General features: G+C 43.4%; 1 protein-coding gene across 1 annotated transcript in view; it reads left to right on the top strand.

Annotated features, from left to right (window-relative positions):
• Window positions 1–18,240, top strand: part of SLC25A20 (solute carrier family 25 member 20) — a 32,045-nt gene extending 13,805 nt beyond the window's left edge. The window contains exons 4-9 of the mRNA XM_067754340.1: window positions 806–896; window positions 14,652–14,769; window positions 15,452–15,524; window positions 15,898–16,007; window positions 16,846–16,970; window positions 17,385–18,240. Coding sequence (XP_067610441.1) covers window positions 806–896; window positions 14,652–14,769; window positions 15,452–15,524; window positions 15,898–16,007; window positions 16,846–16,970; window positions 17,385–17,447 — 580 coding nt within the window. The 3' untranslated portion in view covers window positions 17,448–18,240. The remainder of the gene's footprint in view (window positions 1–805; window positions 897–14,651; window positions 14,770–15,451; window positions 15,525–15,897; window positions 16,008–16,845; window positions 16,971–17,384) is intronic.
• The last annotated feature ends 1,242 nt before the right edge of the window (window positions 18,241–19,482 follow it).

Genomic DNA, 19,482 nt, shown 5'->3' with positions numbered 1-19,482 from the left:
AGCTCTGTACTCCACTGCCTCCAGACCAGTCTGGTATAGCTAATCTTAGAAAGAAAAGGAGATGCCAGAGGTGGGACAGGCCGTGACACCAGGAGCCTCCAATTCCACCAAATATTCAATGTGGTTCATTCTGTGAGGGCCATGGTGAGGATCCATATCTCTGGCCACTGGGGGACTATTCCCTGCATGGAAGGCCACAGGACCCATCATGTCTGTGGGTACCATCCCTGACTGGGCCCTTCCCAGCATCTTACAGCACATTCCTCACAACTGGCCTGGCTGGCCCCCTTAGCCTGTGCAAGTGGCCACAGCCATTCCTCCGGCCTTGACACCGTCCTTTGTGAATCTTGGCTTAAAATGTTCTCAGGCCCTTGGTGATCCAGAGGAGGCGAGATTGGAGGGGAACTGGGGTTGATTGAGGTCTGCATTCTGGGTTAGAGGCTTTTTTCCACAACAACCCTGAACTTTACAGATCAAGGCTCAGAGAGGCCAGGAAACTCGTCCATAGTCACTGTGCATGGCAGGCCGGGGAGGAAACTTCTCCCATGGGTGAGGCCATCTGAGTGTGCATGTGGGCCTCGTGACCAAGCTCAATATTGCTCTTGGCACTGAGACCCCTGCCTTGGGAAATTTGATGTCAGAATATACCTAGACCTTGGGTTTTGTGTGAAATATGCTTTATTTGTTCTGGACTTCTGCCCAGTCCAAGTACTTATTTTTTCTTTCAAAGTCCTCTTTGCTGGGATTGCCTCTGTTCTGGGTGGTTAGTCACAGGTTCTTGCCTCTTGTTTTTTTTTCAATATAGCTACCCCCAACTATTTGCAGCTGGGATGTTATCTGGTGTATTCACCACGGGAATTATGACTCCTGGAGAACGGATCAAGTGCTTGTTACAGGTGAGGGTGTGATCTGGGGTGGGGGGGATATGATTTGCGGGGAGGTGGGAGGTGGCTAGCTTTTTCCATTGGGTATACAATTTTGTGTGGATGTTTATGTCCTTTCACCCTTTATAAAGACTTCAGGTCAGGTGTGCAAAACAGTTTCAAGGTTTTCAGGAACATGGAAGGAATCGTAGTAGAATCAAGAACCAGGACAGTGCAACAAATCAAATGTCACACCTGTGACGGGTGAGCTCAGACTTATCCACCCTAATTAGCAGCTACTTCAGGAACTCTGAAAGGTGAGTCGTGTCTCATCAGAGGTGGAAGGGAGGCTGCTCCTGCCTAACATGTTAGGTCTCTGCCATTTGCCCAAAGGCTCAGTGCCCTTAAAGTGTCTGGCTTGTTCCCAGGCCAAGGGTGTGAACTGACTGCCTGCCTTACCACACAGGGCTCCTTTTTAAAAACGTGTTACTGCTTTTTTCTTCTAATGGCTGAAGCAATTTAACACACAGTCTTTACTAGAAAAATTTTGGTAATGCAGAGAAGCACACAGAAAACAATGTATTTATCACCCATGATACCACCCCACTGTTATGCTTTCTGTGTGAATTCTTCTAGTCTTTTTGGTAAACTTGTATTAAAAAAAGTTATCTTTTGAAATAAAATTGGGGTCACATATTACAATAGTTTTGTAACCAGTTTTTTTCATTTGATATGTCGTAATATTTTTGTGATTTTTTTCCTCAAGCGTCATTTTCTGTATTTTATTTCAATACATGGCTGTCATTTACCCAATAATACCTTATCTGGGGACATGACAAATTATATGCCATAGTGAAGATCTCTGTAAATAAGTCTCTGCATGTGTTCCTGATTATTTTCTTAGGATAAATGTCTAGACTTGAAATTAGTATGATTAAAGGTAGGTACTTTTTTTTTTAAGGTTAAAAAGGTTTTTAATGCATTTTACTAAATGGCCCTCCTATAAGTCTGTCATTTTCTATTCCTGTCAAAAGTATAAGAGCTCTTACTTCCCAGCAGATTCTGTGGCATCTAATTTACAATCTCTGCTAGTCTGATGAGTGAAAAATTTGCATTGTTTTGATTTTTCTTGCTTTTAATTGTCGGTGGGGTTAATTTTTTTGATGCATATTAGCTGTTTGTATTTTTCCTTTGTGAAATACCTATTTGTGTTCTTTGCTCATTTGTTTGTTTTTCTATTGACTTATAAAAGCTTTGGACATGTTTGAATTTATTATTTTGTTTTATTTATTTATTTTTGGCTGTGTTGGGTCTTCATTGCAGCGCAGGCTCTCTCTAGTTGCCGCGAGCAGGGGCTACTCTGTTGCGGTGCACGGGCTTCTCATTGTGGTGGCTTCTCTTGTTGCAGAGCACAGGCTCTAGGCGCGTGGGCTTCAGTAGTTGCAGAACACGGGCTCAGTAATTATGGCATGCGAGCTCTAGAGCGCAGGCTCAGTAATTGTGGCGCATGGGCTTAGTTGCTCTGCAGCATGTGGGATCTTACCGGTTCAGGGATCGAACCCGTGTCCCCTGCATTGGCAGGCGGATTCTTAACCCCTGTGCCACCAGGGAAGTCCCCAATTTATTATTTTTTAAAATTTTTATACAATTTTTAAAGGTTATACTCCATTTACAGTTATTACAAAATATTGGCTGTATTCCCCAAGTTGTACAATACATCCTTGTAGCCTGTCTTACACCCAATAGTTTGTGCCTGTCACTCCCCTACCCCTAAAACCTTTGGACATATTAAGGTTATTAATTTCTTATCATATTTGGCAAGTCTTTATCATGCTTTGCATTTGTCATTTAATTTTGTGCATTTTTTAAATTAAATATTTTATTTTGAGATACTTATAGATTCACATACAGTTGTAAGAAGTAATACAAAGGGAAATAAAGAAATAAATAAAACAAAAGGATCCCATGTACCCTTTACTCAGTTCTTCCACAGAGGTAATATATTGTAAAATTATAGTACAATATCGCAACCAGAATATTGACATTGTTACAGTCAAGATACAGAACAATTCCAACATGCCAAGGATCCTTCATGTAGCCCTTTAATAGCCACATTCACTTCTCGTACCCCACTCCAGTCCTTAACCACCCCAGCAACCACTAATCTGAATTCTATAAGCCTGTAATTTCAAGACTTATATAAATGGAACTATACAGTATGTAAACTTTTCAGATTGGCTTTTTCAACTCAACCTAATTTTCTGGAGATTCATACAGATTGTTGCTTATATGAATAGTTCATTCCTTTTTAGTAGTCCATGGTGTGGATGTACTAGAAATATGTTTAACTTTTCATCCATTGAAGGACATCTTTTTTTCAGTTTTTGGCTATTATAAATAAAGAAGCTATAAACATTCATGTACAGAGGTTTTTCTGAGAAAATCAGTCTTCATTTCTCTGGGATAAATGCCCAGGAGTATAATTGCTGAGTCATGTGGTAGTTGCATGTTTAGTGGGGGTTTCTTTGGGTTTTTTTGGCCACACCGCACCAGCATGTGGAATCTTAGTTCCCCCATCAGGGATCAAACCTGTGTACCCTGAAGTGGAAGCGTGGAGTCTTAACCACTGGATCTCCAGGGAAGTCCCATGTGTGTTAGTTTTTAAAGAAACTACCAAACAGTTTTTTCAGAGTAGCTATATCATTTTACATTTCCACCAGCAATATATGAGTGATCCAGTTTCTCTGCATCCTCACCAACATTTGGTGTTGTCACTGTTCTTAATTTTAGCCATTCTGATAGGTGTGTAGTGATATCTCATTTAATTTGTATTTGCCTAATAGCTGAGGATGTTGAACATCCTTTCCTGTGCTTATTTGCTATATGTATATCCTGTTTGGTGAAATGTTTGTTCACGTGTTTTGCCCATTTCTAATTGGATTATTTGTTTGTTTGTTTGTTTGTTTTGTGGTATGTGGGCCTCTCACTGTTGTGGCCTCTCCCTTTTGTGGAGCACAGACTCCAGACGTGCAGGCTCAACGGCCATGGCTCACAGGCCCAGCTGCTCCGCAGCATGTGGGATCTTCCCGGACCGGGGCACGAACCCGTGTCCCCTGCATCGGCAGGCGGACTCTCAACCACTGCGCCACCAGGGAAGCCCATTTGGTTTTTTATTATTGAGTTTTGAGAGTCCTTTATTCTAGATACTAGTGCTTTGTCAGATATGTGGTTTGCAAATATTTTCTCCTAGTCTATAGTTTGTCTTTTCATCCTCTCAACAGAGTCTTTTGAGCAAACATTTTAAATTTTGATGAAGTCCAGTTTGTTAATTTTTCTTTTATGGATTGGGTTTTGGGTGTTTGGGGCATCAGGTCTTAAGAACTCTTTACCTAGCCTGCAATCCCAAAGATTTTCTAATATGTTTTTTCCAAAAGTTTTATCTATAGTTTACCTTTTACATTTAAGTCTGTGACTCCATTTTGAGTTAATATTTGTATTATGTATGAAAATTAGGTCAGAGTTCTTTTTTTTTTCTTTTCCCTAGGGCTGTCCAATTGCACCATACCATTTGCTTAAGAGACTTATCTTTCTTCCACTGAATTGTGTTTGCATCTTTGTTAAAAATCAGTTGGGCATATTTGTGTGGGTCTACTTCTGGGTACTCTAGTTTCTTCCATTGATTTATGCTTCTGTCCCTTCACGAATACTACACAGTCTTGATTAGTATAGCCATATACTAAGTCTTGAAATTGACTAGACTGATGCCTCCCACTTTATTCTTTAAAAAAAAAATGGGGACTTCCCTGGTGGTGCAGTGGTTAAGAATCCGCCTGCCAAAACAGGGGACACGGGTTCGAGCCCTGGTCCGGGAAGATCTCACATGCCTCAGAGCAACTAAGCCCATGCACCACAACTGCTCAGCCTCTGCTCTAGAGCCTGAGAACCACAACTACTGAACTCGTGTGCCACAACTACTGAAGCCTGTGCTGCTTCACAACAGGAGAAGCCACCGCAATGAGAAGCCCCACGCACCGCAACGAAGAGTAGCTCCCGCTTGCCGCAACTGGAGAAAGCCCGCGTGTAGCAATGAAGACCCAACACAGCCAAAAATAAATTAATTAATTAATTAATGAAAAAAAATTGTTCTAGCTATTCTAATTCCTTTGTATTGGGTTGGCCAAAAAGTTCACTCGGGTTTTTCCATAACATCTTACAGAAAACTTTTTGGCCAACCCAATATTTCTATGTAAATTTTAGGGTAATTTAGAAAATTGAGAAAAATCTTGCTGAGATTATGTTAAACCTATAGGTCAATTTGGGTAGAATTAACACATTATTTTGAGTCTTCCAATACATGGACATGTTATATCTCTCCATTTATTTAGAACTTTAATTTCTTTCATCAGCATTGTGTAGTTTTCAGCATATAAGCTCTTAATGTGTTTTCTTATATACCTAAGTGCTTCTCTCTTAATTTGACTTTGTAAAATGGCATTGTAAATGGTATTATAATTTTAATTTTGTTGTCTACATTTTCATTGCTAGTTTGTAGAAATATAATAAATTTTTGTATGTTAATCTTGTATCATGTGAACCTTCCTGAATGCCCTTATTAATTCTAGGATTTTTTTTGGTAGATTTCTTGGGATTTCCTATGTAGATAATCATGTTATTTGCAAATAGGGACAGTTTTATTTCTTCATTTCTAATCTATTTACCTTTTATTTCCTTATTTCACTGGCTAGAATTTCCAGTACTGTGTTGAATAAGAGTGATGAGAGTAGATATTTTTACCTTGTTCCCAATCTCATGGGGAAGTGTTCACTATTTCACTGTTAAATATGATGTTAAGTGTAGTTTTTTGTTTGTTTGTTTAGTTTTTTTGGCCGCACCACGCTGCATGCAGGATCTTAGTTCCCCGAACAGGGATGGAACACAGTGTCCCCTGCAGTGGAAGTGCGGAGTCTTAACCACTGGACCACCAGGGAGGTCCCAGATGTAGTTTTTTTGATAGATGCTCTTTATCAAGTTGAGAAAGTTACCTTCTATTCCTCTTTTTCTGAGAGTTTTCTCATAAATGGATATTGACTTGTGTCAAATTCTTTTTCTTCATTTATTAATGTGATCATGTGATTTTTCTCCTTTAACCTCTTATACGGTGAATTACATCAATTGGTGTTTGAATCCTGAACCAATTTTGAATTGCTGGAATAAACCCCCCAACTTGGTCATAGTTTATAATTCTTTTTATATACTGCTGAGTTCTATTTTCTTATATTTTGTTAAGTATTTTTGCATCTATAGTCATGAGAGATACTAGTCTGTCAGTTATTTTTCTGTCTTGTCTCTGTCTGGTTTTGGTATCAGAATAATGCTGTCTTCATAAAATGCATTGGGAATTGTTCCCTCTTCTATTTTCTGAGAGGGATTATGTAGAATTGGTGTTAATTTTCCTGTAAACATTTGGTAGAATTTTATAGTGAAACCATATAGGCTTGGAGATTTTGGGGGAGGAATTATTAAATTATGAATTCAATTTTCTTACTAGTTACAGGGCTATTCAAATTACTTATTTCATATTGGGAAAATTGTGGTAGTTTTTTTTTTTATATTTTATTTATTTGGTTGTGCCAGTTCTTAGTTGCGGCAGGCGGGCTCCTTAGTTGTGGCTTGCCAGCTCCTTAGTTGTGGCATGTGAACTCTTAGTTGCGGTTGCATATAGGATCTGGTTCCCTGACCAGGGATCGAACCTGGGCCTCCTACACTGGGAGCACGGAGTCTTATCCACTGCGCCACCAGGGGAGTCCCTGTGGTAGTTTTTGGTTTTGTTTTTTTTATCTAAGTTGTCAAATGTGTGTGTGTAAAGTTGTTTGTAGTATTCCCTTATTGTCCTTTATACATTGGCAGATTCTGTGGTGTTATCTTCTGTTTTATTCCTGGTATTAATAATTTGTAGGGCTTCCCTGGTGGCACAGTGGTTAAGAATCCACCTGCTCATGCAGGGGAAACGGGTTTGAGCCCTGGTCCGGGAAGATCCCATATGTCACGGAGCAACTAAGCCCATGTGCCCCAACTACTGAGCCTGCACTCTAGAGCCGTGAGCCACAACTACTGCAGCCCTCGTGCCTAGAGCCTGTGCTCCTCAACAAGAGAAGCCAGTGCAATGAGAAGCCTGCACACCACAACGAAGAGTAGCCCCCGCTTGCCACAACTAGAGAAAGCCTGCATGCAGCAGCGAATACCCAACACAGCCAAAAATAAATAAATTAATTAATTAATAAAAAAACAATAATTTGTGACTTCTCTCTTTTTTTTCTTTGTCAGCCTCACTTGAGGTTTGTCAGTTTTATTGATCTTTTCAAAAAAGATTTTTCTTTCTTTTTTTTTTTTTTTGGCCATGCCACGTGGCTTGCGGGATCTCAGTTCCCTGAATCCAGGCCACAGCAGTGAAAGCCCAGAATCCTAACCACTAGACCACCAGGGAACTCACCTCATTGATTTTCTTTATTGTTTTTCTGTTTTCAATTTCATTGGTTTCTGCTTTTTTTTTAAATTATTTCCTTCCTTTTGCTTGTTTTGGGTTTTGTTTGCTTTTCTTTCTTTTCTTTTTTTAGGTGTTTGAGGTGCAAGCTTAGATTATTGTTTTGAGGCTTTTCCTCTTTTCTAACATACACAGTCAGTGCTATAAAGTTTCCTCTCAGCCCTGCTTTAGCTGTGTCCCACAAACTTCAACATATTTTAATTTTCAGTCAGTTCAGTGTGTTTTCTTCCTTCCTTCCTTCCTTCCTTCCTTCCTTCCTCCCTCCCTCCCTCCCTCCCTCCCTTCCTTCCTTTCTTTCTTTCTTTCTTTCTGTGTCGGGTCTTAGTTGCAGCATGCAGGACGTTTTAGTTGTGGCATGAAAACTTTTAGTTGTGGCATGTGGGATCTAGTTCCCTGACTAGGGGTCGAACCCAGGCCCCCTGTATTGAGAGCATGGAGTCTTAGCCACTGGACCACCAGGGGAGTCCCAGTTCAGTGTGTTTTCTAATTTCCTTTGAGACTTCCTTTTTTAATTACTTAGGAGAGTGTTGTTCAGTTTTCAAGTGTTGGAGATTATTGATTTCTAGTTTGAGTCCATTGTGATTGGAAAACATATTCTGTATTATTTACATTCTTTTAAATTTTTTGAGGTTTATGGCCTTGGATATGGTTTATCCTGGTCCATGTTCCATGGGCATTTGAAAAGAGTGTGTGTTCTGCTGTCATTTGGTGGAGTAATCTATAAATGTCGATTATATCCTGTTGGTTGATGGTGTTGTTGAGTTCTTCTCTATCCTTGATGATTTTCTGTCTAGTTGTTCTACCTATTCGTTGATGGAGGAATTTGAAATCTCCAACTGTAATTGTGAGTTTGTTTGTTTCTTCTTTCAGTTCTATCAGTTTTGCTTCACATAGTTTGCAGCTTTTTTGTATAATGTATACACATTTAGGATTGCTATGTCTTCTTAGTGGATGGGCCCTTTTATCACTATGTAATGTCCCTCACATTACCATTATATAATATCCCATATTTTTGCTTACTATGTTCTTTCTTCCTTCCTGGTGTTCCAGGGTTCCTTCTTTTAGAGTTTCTTTTCTATTTAAAGAACTTCCTTTAGCCATTCTTTTGGGGAAGGTCAGTGAATGACAAAGTCTCTCAGTTTTCCTTCATCTAAGAATGCCTCATTTCCCCTTTATTCCTGAAGAATATTTTCACTTGACGTAGGGTTCTGGGATTACAGTTCTTTTCCCTTTCTTTCTTTCTTTCTTTCTCTCTTTCTTTCTCTCTTTCTTTCTCTCTTTCTTTCTTTCTTTCTTTCTTTTCTTTCTTTCATTGCGTTGGGTCTTCGTTGCTGCATGTGGGCTTTCTCTAGTTTCGTCAATGGGGGGCTACTCTTCATGCGGGATTCTCGTTGCAGTGGTTTCTCTTGTTGCGGAGCTTGGGCTTTAGGCACACGGGCTTCAGTAGTTGTGGCATGTGAGCTCAGTAGTTGTGGCTCATGGGCTCTAGAGCGCAGGCTCAGTAGTTGTGGCACATGGGCTTAGTTGCTGTGCAGCATGTGGGATCTTCCCGGACCAGGGCTTGAACCTGTGTCCCCTGCATTGGCAGGCGGATTCTTAACCACTGCACCACCAGGGAAGTCCCCACTGAGCTTTTTATTTTGGTTGTATTTTTCTTTTTTTTTTATTGCAGTACGCGGGCCTCTCACTGTTGTGGCCTCTCCTGTTGCGGAGCACAGGCTCCGGACTCGCAGGCTCAGCGGCCATGGCTCACGGGCCTAGCCGCTCTGCGGCATGTGGGATCTTCCCGGACCGGGGCATGAACCCGTGTCCCCTGCATCGGCAGGCGGACTCTCAACCACTGTGCCACCAGGGAAGCCCTCGGTTGTGTTTTTCAATTCTAAAACTTCCACTTGGTTCTTCCTTATATCTTCTGTTTCTGTGCTGATATTTTATTTATTTGCTGTGGCTTTCTAATTTTTTTAATCTGTTTCAAGCATATTAATAATTACTCGTTGAAGGATTTTTACAATGGCTGGTTTAAAATCTTTGTCAGATAATTCTAACATCTCTGTCATCTTGGTATTGGCATCTATTGCTTCTTTTTTCTTTCAGTTTGAGATCTTCCTGGGTTTGGACATGTGTGATTTCCAATTGGAACCCGGATATTTGCATACTTTATTGAGATTCTGGATCCTATTTAATCTTTCCATTTTAGTTGGCTTTCTTTGACACCACTCCAGTAGGAAGGGAGGGATGCTGCCTCATTACTGCCAAGTGGAAGTGGAAGTCTAGGTGACCCACTCGACCTCTGTTGACACTTGAGGGTGGGGCACTTCTTTTTACTGCTGGGTGGATGTGGGAGTTCCAGTGTCTCTACTGACACCACAGGACAGGAGGGTGATGATTACAGGCTCTCAGGGATGAAAGTCCTTATTCTGTACTTGGCCTTTTCTGACTCCACCCAGGTAGCATATTGGGTACCTTGTTACAGCCCTGCGAAGGTGGAAGTCTGGGCTCCCCACAGGGTCTTTGCTGGTGTGGAAGAGGGTGAGGCCACAGTTTTTTCTATGGTGTATGGCTGGAGTAGAGTGTTTTTTGTCTAAAGATTTTCTGTCTTTCTAGGCTGTTCCTTTTCTGGTCCTTTGTCTAGAGAATGCAGGCTTTTGTTGAGGCTTCTTTTTGATCTGTGCTTCTTGGTATTCCTGGATTGCCAGTTTCTTCTGCTTTAAGTCCGAGATACATCAAAAAAGAAAATCCAGGGGGCTTCCCTGGTGGCGCAGTGGTTGAGAGACTGCCTGCCGATGCAGGGGACACGGGTTCGTGCCCCAGTCCAGGAAGATCCCACATTCTGTGGACTCGCTGGGCCCGTGAGCCATGGCCGCTGAGCCTGCGCATCCGGAGCCTGTGCTCCACAACGGGAGAGGCCACAACAGTGAGAGGCCCGCGTACCACAAAAAAAAAAAAAAAAAAAAAATCCAGGGGACTCACCACTATGTCATTGCTTAAGTCCCAAGGTCCCTAGCCAGTCTGCTTCTTCTCTCCAAACTTTCAGAGTCCTCTTATATTTTTTAAAAACAAATAATGTCTAGAGTTTTTTGTTGTACTTAGCAGGAGGATTGGGAAAATGCTTCCTAGACGTCTGTATATTGATTTTGAGTTAGGGACTGTTTGTTTTCAGTAGCCTTGTCCCTTAGTCTTTTCCATCATGGCTTCTTCCATCTCTTTTATGCCTGAAGTCCTTTTCTGCTCCTAGATGAGACAGTCCCCATCCATATTCTTCCCTTGTACTCCTCCACTCTGCTGGGTTACTACTTTGTGACTCTCTTCTCTTCTCAAACCCCTACACTCTCAGGAGATGACCTGGCTTTTTAAAATTATTATTATTAATTAATTTATTTATTTTTGGCTGCGTTGAGTCTTCGTTGCTGTGCACGGGCTTTCTCTAGTTGCGGCAAGTGGGGGCTACTCTTCGTTGCAGTGCGCAGGCTTCTCATTGCGGTGGCTTCTCTTGTTGCAGAGCATGGGCTCTAGGTGTGCGGGCTTCAGTAGTTGTGGCATGCGGGCTCAGTAGTTGTGGCTCATGGGCTCTAGAGCGCACGCTCAGTAGTTGTGGCGCACAGGCTTAGTTGCTCCACGGCATGTGGGATCTTCCCGGACCAGGGCTCGAACCCATTTCCCCTGCATTGGCAGGTGGATTCTTAACCACTGCACCACCAGGGAAGTCCCCTGGCTTTCTACTTCACTGAGAAAACTGAAACCACCAGAGGAGGACTTTACCAGATGCCCTCCACTGCCTCCACTCACTCACTGGCATCTAACTACATCTGTGGCTGCCTGGCTGTTTCCACCACGAATGGCCCATGCTTCTGTTTGACCCCACATCCTATCCCCTCTTGCCCATCCAGAGACCTTGCTTCAACAATTCTTCTTTCTCTCTCCTTGAACATCAGTTTTTGCTCTCCAATGGATTGTTCTCTTCAGCAATAGCGTAAATATTCTTGTATTTTCACCTTAAAAATACAAACTTCTCTCTATTTTACCTTCCACATCTATTTCTGTGCTTCCTGTCTTTGCTCCCCTTTACATCAAAATTCTTTGAAAAAGTTTTCTGTTTTTTTCCTACTCTTTGTCTCTAGTCCCCCTTCTCTAATTGTCAAACGCATATCAGACTGGCTTTTGCCTCACAACTCCAACAAAAGTACTTTTGTCAAGATCACCAGTGACCTTTTTTTAAAAAATTTTTTAATTAATTTATTTTTGGCTGCGTCGGGTCTTAGTTGCAGTGTGCGGGCTCTTTGTTATGGCACATGGGCTTCTTTCTAGTTGCAGCAGGTGGCCTTAGTTGCCCCGTGGCATGTGGGATCTTAGTTCCCCAACCAGGGATCGAACCCACGTCCCCTGCACTGGAAGGCAGATTCTTAACCACTGGACCACCAGAGATGTCCCACCAGTGACTTTTACACTAAATCCAATGTTCAGTTCTTGGGCCTGGACATTGATCCATCTTGATCCATAAACAGAATTGGACTCAGCTGGTCCCCCATCTTCCTTGAAGATCTATCTTCACTTGGCTTCTCTCCTGACTTTCCTCCTACCTACTTGGCTGCTCCTTTTCTATGTCCGTTGTTGGTTTATCCTCATCTTCTCAATCTTTTAATGTTCATGTGCACAAGGCTCAGTCATATTACACTCATCTTGTTGATGATTTCTTCTTGTCTCATGAGTTTTAGACACCATCTGTATAATAATGATTTTCCAGTTTATGTCTCCAACTCAGACTTTTCCTGAACTCTGGACTAGTTTATCCAACATTTCCGTTGGATGCTAGTAGGCACCTCAGAGTCACCATGTGCAAAACTGAACTCCTGGTCTTCCTCAATACCTGCTTTATCTACAACCTTCTGTAGCTCGGTTGGTGGCAATACCATCTATCTAGTTGTTCAGCCCTAAAACCCAGGAGTTCTCCTAGATTGTACACTTTATCTCACTGTACATATCCTATTTGTTGAACAGTTAAGCTGGCTTTCAAAATATCACAAATCTATCCTGTCCCATCACCTCCATTGCAACTACATTGCTCCAGGTCACCTTCAGCACTGGCCTGGATGACTGTGAGGGCCTCCTCACTTGTTTCCCTGCTTACAGTCTATACCACACATAAGTGAGAAAATTCTGTTAATATGTCAATTCCATGCCCAGTCCTCTTTGGCCCCCCAGGTCACTGTGAGTCAGCTCCAACATCCTCTGATAACGTGGGCCTCTGTGCCATTCCTCAGATACACCAGGCTCACATGTGCTGGGATCATCTGGGGAAGTTATATTTAAAAAAAAAAAAAACATTGATACTCAGTTGACATTGTCTTAAATTTATTATTTTTAGAAAAATTGACATCTTCCTGATTGAAAACTTTTCCTAACAGAACTATGACTCTCTTTTTATTTACCTCTTCTTTTATGTCCCTTGGAAAGGTTTTAGAGTTTTATTTATGCAAATCCTATTGCTTGATGCACATATATTTTATTGCTTTTTTTTTCTTTTCCTAAGAACATTCTTTATTCCTTAAACAAGTCACACCTCCTGTGATTTCATTGGAAAAACAGAAACTGGAAGAAGTATTTCTGTAACTTTATCAGAGGAACACAGATCAATGTATTTAAAGGAATGCTTAACTTGAGTTTAGACATGTAAATCAGTTTAGGAGACATTGTGTACTATCTAGCGTATTCAAGTTTTGCTACTTGAAAGTTGACTATGAATTGATTTTTCTACCTTAATTTAACTAATAAATTTCTAGTCATACCTACTATATTCCTGGCAAGGGGCTAGAGATATCATGATCAACAAGGCCACGTTTTTGCTCTTGGGAATCTCATAGACTTGATTTCTTCTCCAGTACAAGCCAAGCTCTATAAAAAGAGCTAGTTTAAGACATTGCAGATTTCATGAAGGTAGGCACTCACTTTAAAAAACAGCCTTTAAAACTCTTGAGTCCACGCAATTATTTATCTTGTACTCATTGAAGTTATTAGGTACCTAATAAAAAATACCGAGAGGTTGCACAGTAAGGAATATTTCACCTAAATATGCAATATTAGACCAATGAACATGGACTGTCATATTTCTAGCATTATGGAGAGTTCTGGATTAGGTGCAGGTGCCCCTTCAAGAAAACTTTATTTATTTATTTATTTATTTATTTTTTTTTTTGCGGTTCGCGGGCCTCTCACTGTTGTGGCCTCTCCTGTTGCGGAGCACAGACTCCGACGCGCAGGCTCAGCGGCCATGGCTCTCGGGCCTAGCCGCTCCGCAGCATGTGGGATCTTCCCAGACCGGAGCACGAACCCGTGTCCCCTGCATCGGCAGGCGGACTCTCAACCACTGTGCCACCAGGGAAGCCCTGGAGTATAATTCTTTATTGCTATTAGAATGGGATTCTTTTCCATTATTTTTCAACTAGTTATTGTTTGTATGTACAAAAATTTATTGGATTTATATATTTATTTTGTAAGTATTTCTCCTTGGAACTATTAAATCTGAACTCTCTTTCCAGCTTTAACTACTCTTTGGTTGATGCCCTTGTGTGTTCGGATTCCTCTTGACTCTGTACTTGCTGTGGATCCTACATGGGGCTGTCTTTCTCTCAGATCTTTTGTGGGATACCTCCTGCCTGCCCTCAGGCTCTTGGCTCTTAGGCCCTGGAGCCCAGAGACTAGGATAGGGGGCCTCTCCTTTGCCCTCCCCTGGCTCTACACAGGACCTCTATCCAGGCATTTAGAGCTCTGAATACAATTTCCAGTTCACCTTCTTTTAACCAAGCTTCATGATCAGTTAGAGCTTGGAGTGGATTTAGTAGTCAATGGATATTTGTTGGAGGAATAAGTGATTGACTGAAGTATTTGTCTCCTCCCTTCTAGACTGCCAACTAGCTTTTTTTATTTTTTATTTTTCCAACTAGCTTTATCGGGAATGCTCTTGTATTTGGGAACTTATTTTTCAACGTATTTTCCATCTCCTCTGTTGATTTTTTTTTCTAGTCAATTTGTTTATATTTTGTCATATATTCACCTAGCCTTATTTCATAGTAACTTCCACCAATATTGTACCTTCTAAATAACTATCGATTTGACAATGATAGTTATATTATTTCATTGGTCTAATGCATAATGACCACTCCCACACTCACTATGTAATCTTCTGTAACCTGCTAGGTTTGTTGACTTTGATGTTGCTGTTGCTGACTTGATGACTCTTTCCTCCCTCTCAGATTCAAGCTTCTTCAGGGGAGACCAAGTATACTGGTGCCTTGGACTGTGTAAAGAAGCTATACAAGGAGGCTGGGATCCGAGGCATCTACAAGGGGACTGTGCTCACCCTCATGCGAGGTAACCTTTGAGGCCCTCCATCTGAGGTGATTTGCCACAGAGGGTCTTGCCTGGATCTCCCGACGAGCCTTGGCATACATGCCACAGCTCTGACAGGGCTGGCACTGTGTGTCCTGGTTTTAGGCCATCTTACCTCTGGCCAGCATGGACACACATGAGGATGGGGGGACCCTCCATCCTTCTGATAGGCTGGCCGTCAAGGATGGAAATCATGAGCTTGGCAGTCGGAGGGGAGTAGCAAGTGGAAATCGTGACTGGAGGGATGAGTGGGAAGAAAGAATGACTTAGGAGCAGTGGAGCTCTTTTTGGCTTGAGAGGCATGTCCTATTGGGGTGGCAATAGAAGAGGCAGAGACAGCTCAACCCTTGTCCTGAGATGACAGCTTGGGGGAAGGCCAGATGTTAGCTCGTTTATAACTGCTTGGAGTGGGCATATTAGTGTGGACCACTCAGAGGGCCTTTGAAGATGAAATAATGTCGTGCATGTTAGTGCTCACTCACACCAGTGCTCGCCCCAGAGCAGCATCTGGTCACTGCAAAGTGATGATTGCAAATAGGAAGTGCTGCTGAGGAGCTTCTCAGGAAACCTTCAAGGGTCCAAAGCCAAGCTTGGTCCTTCTAAGATCAGGAAATCTGCGAGAATTTTTATATCATTTAATTTACCTCTTTATTGCCACTAACAGATGTTCCAGCCAGTGGGATGTATTTCATGACATATGAATGGCTGAAAAATATCTTAACTCCAGAGGAAAAGAGGTGAGGAGAACAGAAGAACTTAGAAGCCACTTTGCCCAATCATGGGTAGGTTGCCATTTCCTGTTAGTGGATCTGAAGGCAGAAGTGGGACTTGCTTCTGTCTCCATGTCCACTTCCCTATTGTTGCTGCTGAGGCCCAGCTAAAACTAATACCCTTTACCCTGTGCCTCACCCGGTGGAGGAAGTGTTTGAAACAAGTGCATGAAACCTCCTTCAACGAGTGGCAGCTACCATGTCACAGGAGCTTTGGCCTTGGACCTCCTCCCTCCAGCCAGTTTCTCCCTCTCTGTGGCTGCCCTGTCTGCACAGGAGGGATGGTCTGAACACCACTGTCACAGCCTTTGTCTGACTGGGGCTGTTTGGTATTCTGCAGTGTCAACGAGCTCAGCGTGCCTCGGATCCTGGTGGCTGGGGGCATCGCAGGGATCTTCAACTGGGCTGTGGCAATCCCTCCAGACGTGCTCAAGTCCCGCTTCCAGACTGGTTAGTAAAGGAGAGTAGGGTAGATGGGGTTGGAGTGGGTCCCAGAACTGGTTGCCCCTGTGGTACAGAGTTCTTAAGGCCCTAGGGATACTCAATCTCCACAGTAGCACTCAGCATCTCTCTGGCCAACATTCTCCCTTGCAGTCATTTGTGTTCTAGGAATGCTAGACTCATTTTCTTTTTTTTTTGCAGTACGCGGGCCTCTCACTGCTGTGGCCTCTCCCGTTGTGGAGCACAGGCTCCGGACACGCAGGCTCAGCGGCCATGGCTCACGGGCCTAGCTGCTCCGCAGCATGTGGGATCTTCCCGGACCGGGGCACGAACCCATGTCCCCTGCATCGGCAGGCGGACTCCCAACCACTGCACCACCAGGGAAGCCCCTAGACTCATTTTCTTGTCAGCCTAAGCATAAAATAAGTGAGAGAAGAACTTCCCTGGCAGTCCAGTGGTTAAGACTCCTCGCTTCCACTGCAGGGGGCACACGTTCAGTCCCTGGTCAGGGAACTAAGATCCCACATGCCGTGCAGCGTGGCCCAAAAAAAGAAAAATAGTAGAGAAGAAGTCAAATCAACCTTCCTTCCCTCACATGAGCAGAAGGACTGTTTCATTCTTCATTCCCTTCTCCACTCCCTTGGCACCAGTAATCCAGACATTTGTATTTGTTTGTCCCAAGGTGAACTGTGTTGTCTGTGGACTGGTCCCAGATGACCTGCAAAGTGTCCTCTCGCTGGTGCTGTGGCCCTGCAGGAAGACTTGACTACAATATTGTCCCCATGTAGGTCACCATGGTCAGGTCAGGAAGCTTCCTGAAGCCTTAACAGTTGCTTTCTGCCCACAGCACCTCCTGGGAAATATCCTAATGGCTTCAGAGATGTGCTGAGGGAGCTGATCCGGAATGAAGGAATCACATCCTTGTATAAGGGGTTCAATGCAGTGATGATCCGAGCCTTCCCAGCCAATGCGGTGAGTGACTGGCAGGGGCTGTGCTTTCCCTTTGGGGCTCAGAGCAGGGTGCAGGTGGGCTGACTTTTGCTTGCTTCTGGGATTGAATTGGAGGCTCAGTTTTTCCAAATCCCACCCTCAGTCAGAGCCTCCTTATTTGTTCCCTTTCCTGAAACTGTCAGGAAGATTTGCCTTTGTGATCCTCTGAGGTGAGGAGCTTTGATTTCCTGGCCTGACCATCAGAAGTGGGCAGTTTGGGGACATGCATTTTCTTTCCCTTTTAGGAATGAGAAAGCATAGCTTGATTCTGTGACCTGAGGTGGGAGATTAGCAAGGGGTTTTGGTCCTGACAGGGCCAGTCAAGCACAGTGCTGGGGTCTCTGTGAATAGTCACAACTCCTGTTGGCTTTTCTCTTCCTTCCAACCCCTTCTCAGGCCTGTTTCCTTGGCTTTGAAGTTGCCATGAAGTTCCTTAATTGGGCCATGCCCAACTTGTGAGGCTGAAGGCTGCTCAAGGCTTCAGGATGCTGGAAGCTGTCATCGAGGAGGAACAGTGGGCAGGACTAGGCTGTCCTGAAGTGTGAGGGGAGGGGCATGGTGGGATGTGAGCTCTGTGCACGGACTCAATGGTTGAGACCATTGTCTTAATGACATCCTCTTCCTGGTATAATTTGCCATTTTGCAACTTGAATCCACTCTAGTCAATTTAAGGGAACTCATGAGGATTTGGAGATGGAGTAAGTAGCTTCTAGACCAGATACTGTCTGTGGCCAGAATGCTGTCTACTAGTTGATCACTGGCCCTACTACACCCAAAATACTCCTTGAGAAAGAGGGAACCTCAGCCTCTCACTGGAGACACTATGCATGTTTTCAGCCATCTGACCAGGAACTGGGGCCTTCTTTGATCCCTAGCCAGGAACACTCACCAGATTTCCAGGGTATCATCTAATCCTGGCCTGCACATGGGAATGTGGACTTGAGGCCCACATCTGTCTGCCCAAGTGGACTGAGCAAATGTGCCTAGGGATAGATAGCCTGTTAACAGTCAGTTTTTTTTTTTTTTTTAATGCATGCAAGTAATCAAAATTAAAACTAGAGTAGCCTAATTTCCAGGAGTAGGTGGAGAGCTTTCCCTCCTACACGGTGAGGAGGAGAATTTTGAACCGACAGTCCCAGCTTGCTAGGATAAGTGAGAAAGCCCAGGGTGTAGGAAGGCTCTTTTTGCACACTCTTTTCTCATGAGAGCACCCTATTTTAACAGGAAATAATAAATATTGTTTCTAATTTTTGCATTGTGTGAAATTTTTTTCTTTTGATTCTGGGTCATTTCAGCGAGCAGCCTCTGTGGCCTTGGTGGAGGCTGTTAGGGATCCAGTATCCTTCCCTGGTTCTTCAGGCAGGGGTTCTAGCAAGAGAAAGAGGAGCAAGTTTTGGCCAGCCCAGCCTTCCCTGACTGCCCCAGCTCCAGCTGCTGGAGGGTGAGGTGGGGTGGGGTGGGATGGGGCAACGTGATTGGTAACTGTTCCCATAGCTCTCAGTGCAAGCCTGGCATGCAGGCCCCCACAGGGTCGAGCCTGAAGCCCATCCCTTCATTTCTTCACCTCTCTGCCCTCAGCCATGGGTGTCTTAGCTAACGGATGGAGAGTCAATTGTTCTAAAAGGCCAAAAGCAATCCTGAGTTTTCATATGTACTTTGGGGTCACTGTGTGATCTGATGTCTGGAATTACTAATCAGGCTGATGATGATGACCAGGTGCAGCTGGAGGAGGTGAGGGAGTCATAATGGAGAGTCACAAGCTAGTCTGTCCTTGGCCGGGGGAGGGAGAGGCTGCCAGAGCTGGGCTTCTCTGGTGTTGTTCCATCTGGCAGTCACAGTTCTGGCACTTCCCGCCTCACTGCAGCTGCACAGAGATCCTTGGACTTTGGCTTTAGAGCTATCACTCAGTGTAAATGGGTGAGAGGGGAAGGGACCCACCCCCATCTGGGAGTGGGTGTGGCCAAGCTGGCTGGAAGCTGAAGATTTGGTGGTTTAAGGAAGGAGAATTTATTTCTGGGAAGATATTTCTGGATGATGGTCAAGTAAAAAAATAACAATTTTAGGGATGAAAATTGTGTGCACTCTGCCTGGGAAGATTAATTCAGTGTTATGCTTTTCCCCTCTCATGCTGCAGGATATCTTTGTTTAATCTCTCACTGATTTGGAGATGGCCACATATGTGTCTCCTGGAGCTCTTCTAGGCACTGCCCAGTCCTTGAGACAGTCCTGAAACCTCGGCCTTTTCCCAGGAGCTCCTCTGAGTGCATTTGCATTCTAACCAAATGCCAGCCATTCCCATGGCTCAGGATCACTTTTACAGTCTCTGCTTCTGGATAATTTACCCTTTGAAACAGCTTCCATTTTAAAATGGAATATTTGGATTCCTTGATATTAGTGGTGGTAAATTCTTCTACTCCTTTGGGTATTCAATAGATGTTAAGTCAAATAAGGAAGTGCCTGGAGGCATATTTGTGAAGGGAGCAGAGCAGATGGT

This window comes from Pseudorca crassidens, chromosome 10, assembly GCF_039906515.1.
Source record: "Pseudorca crassidens isolate mPseCra1 chromosome 10, mPseCra1.hap1, whole genome shotgun sequence".
Classification (NCBI taxonomy): Eukaryota; Metazoa; Chordata; class Mammalia; order Artiodactyla; family Delphinidae; genus Pseudorca; species Pseudorca crassidens.
This window is presented reverse-complemented; position numbering and strand designations above follow the sequence as displayed.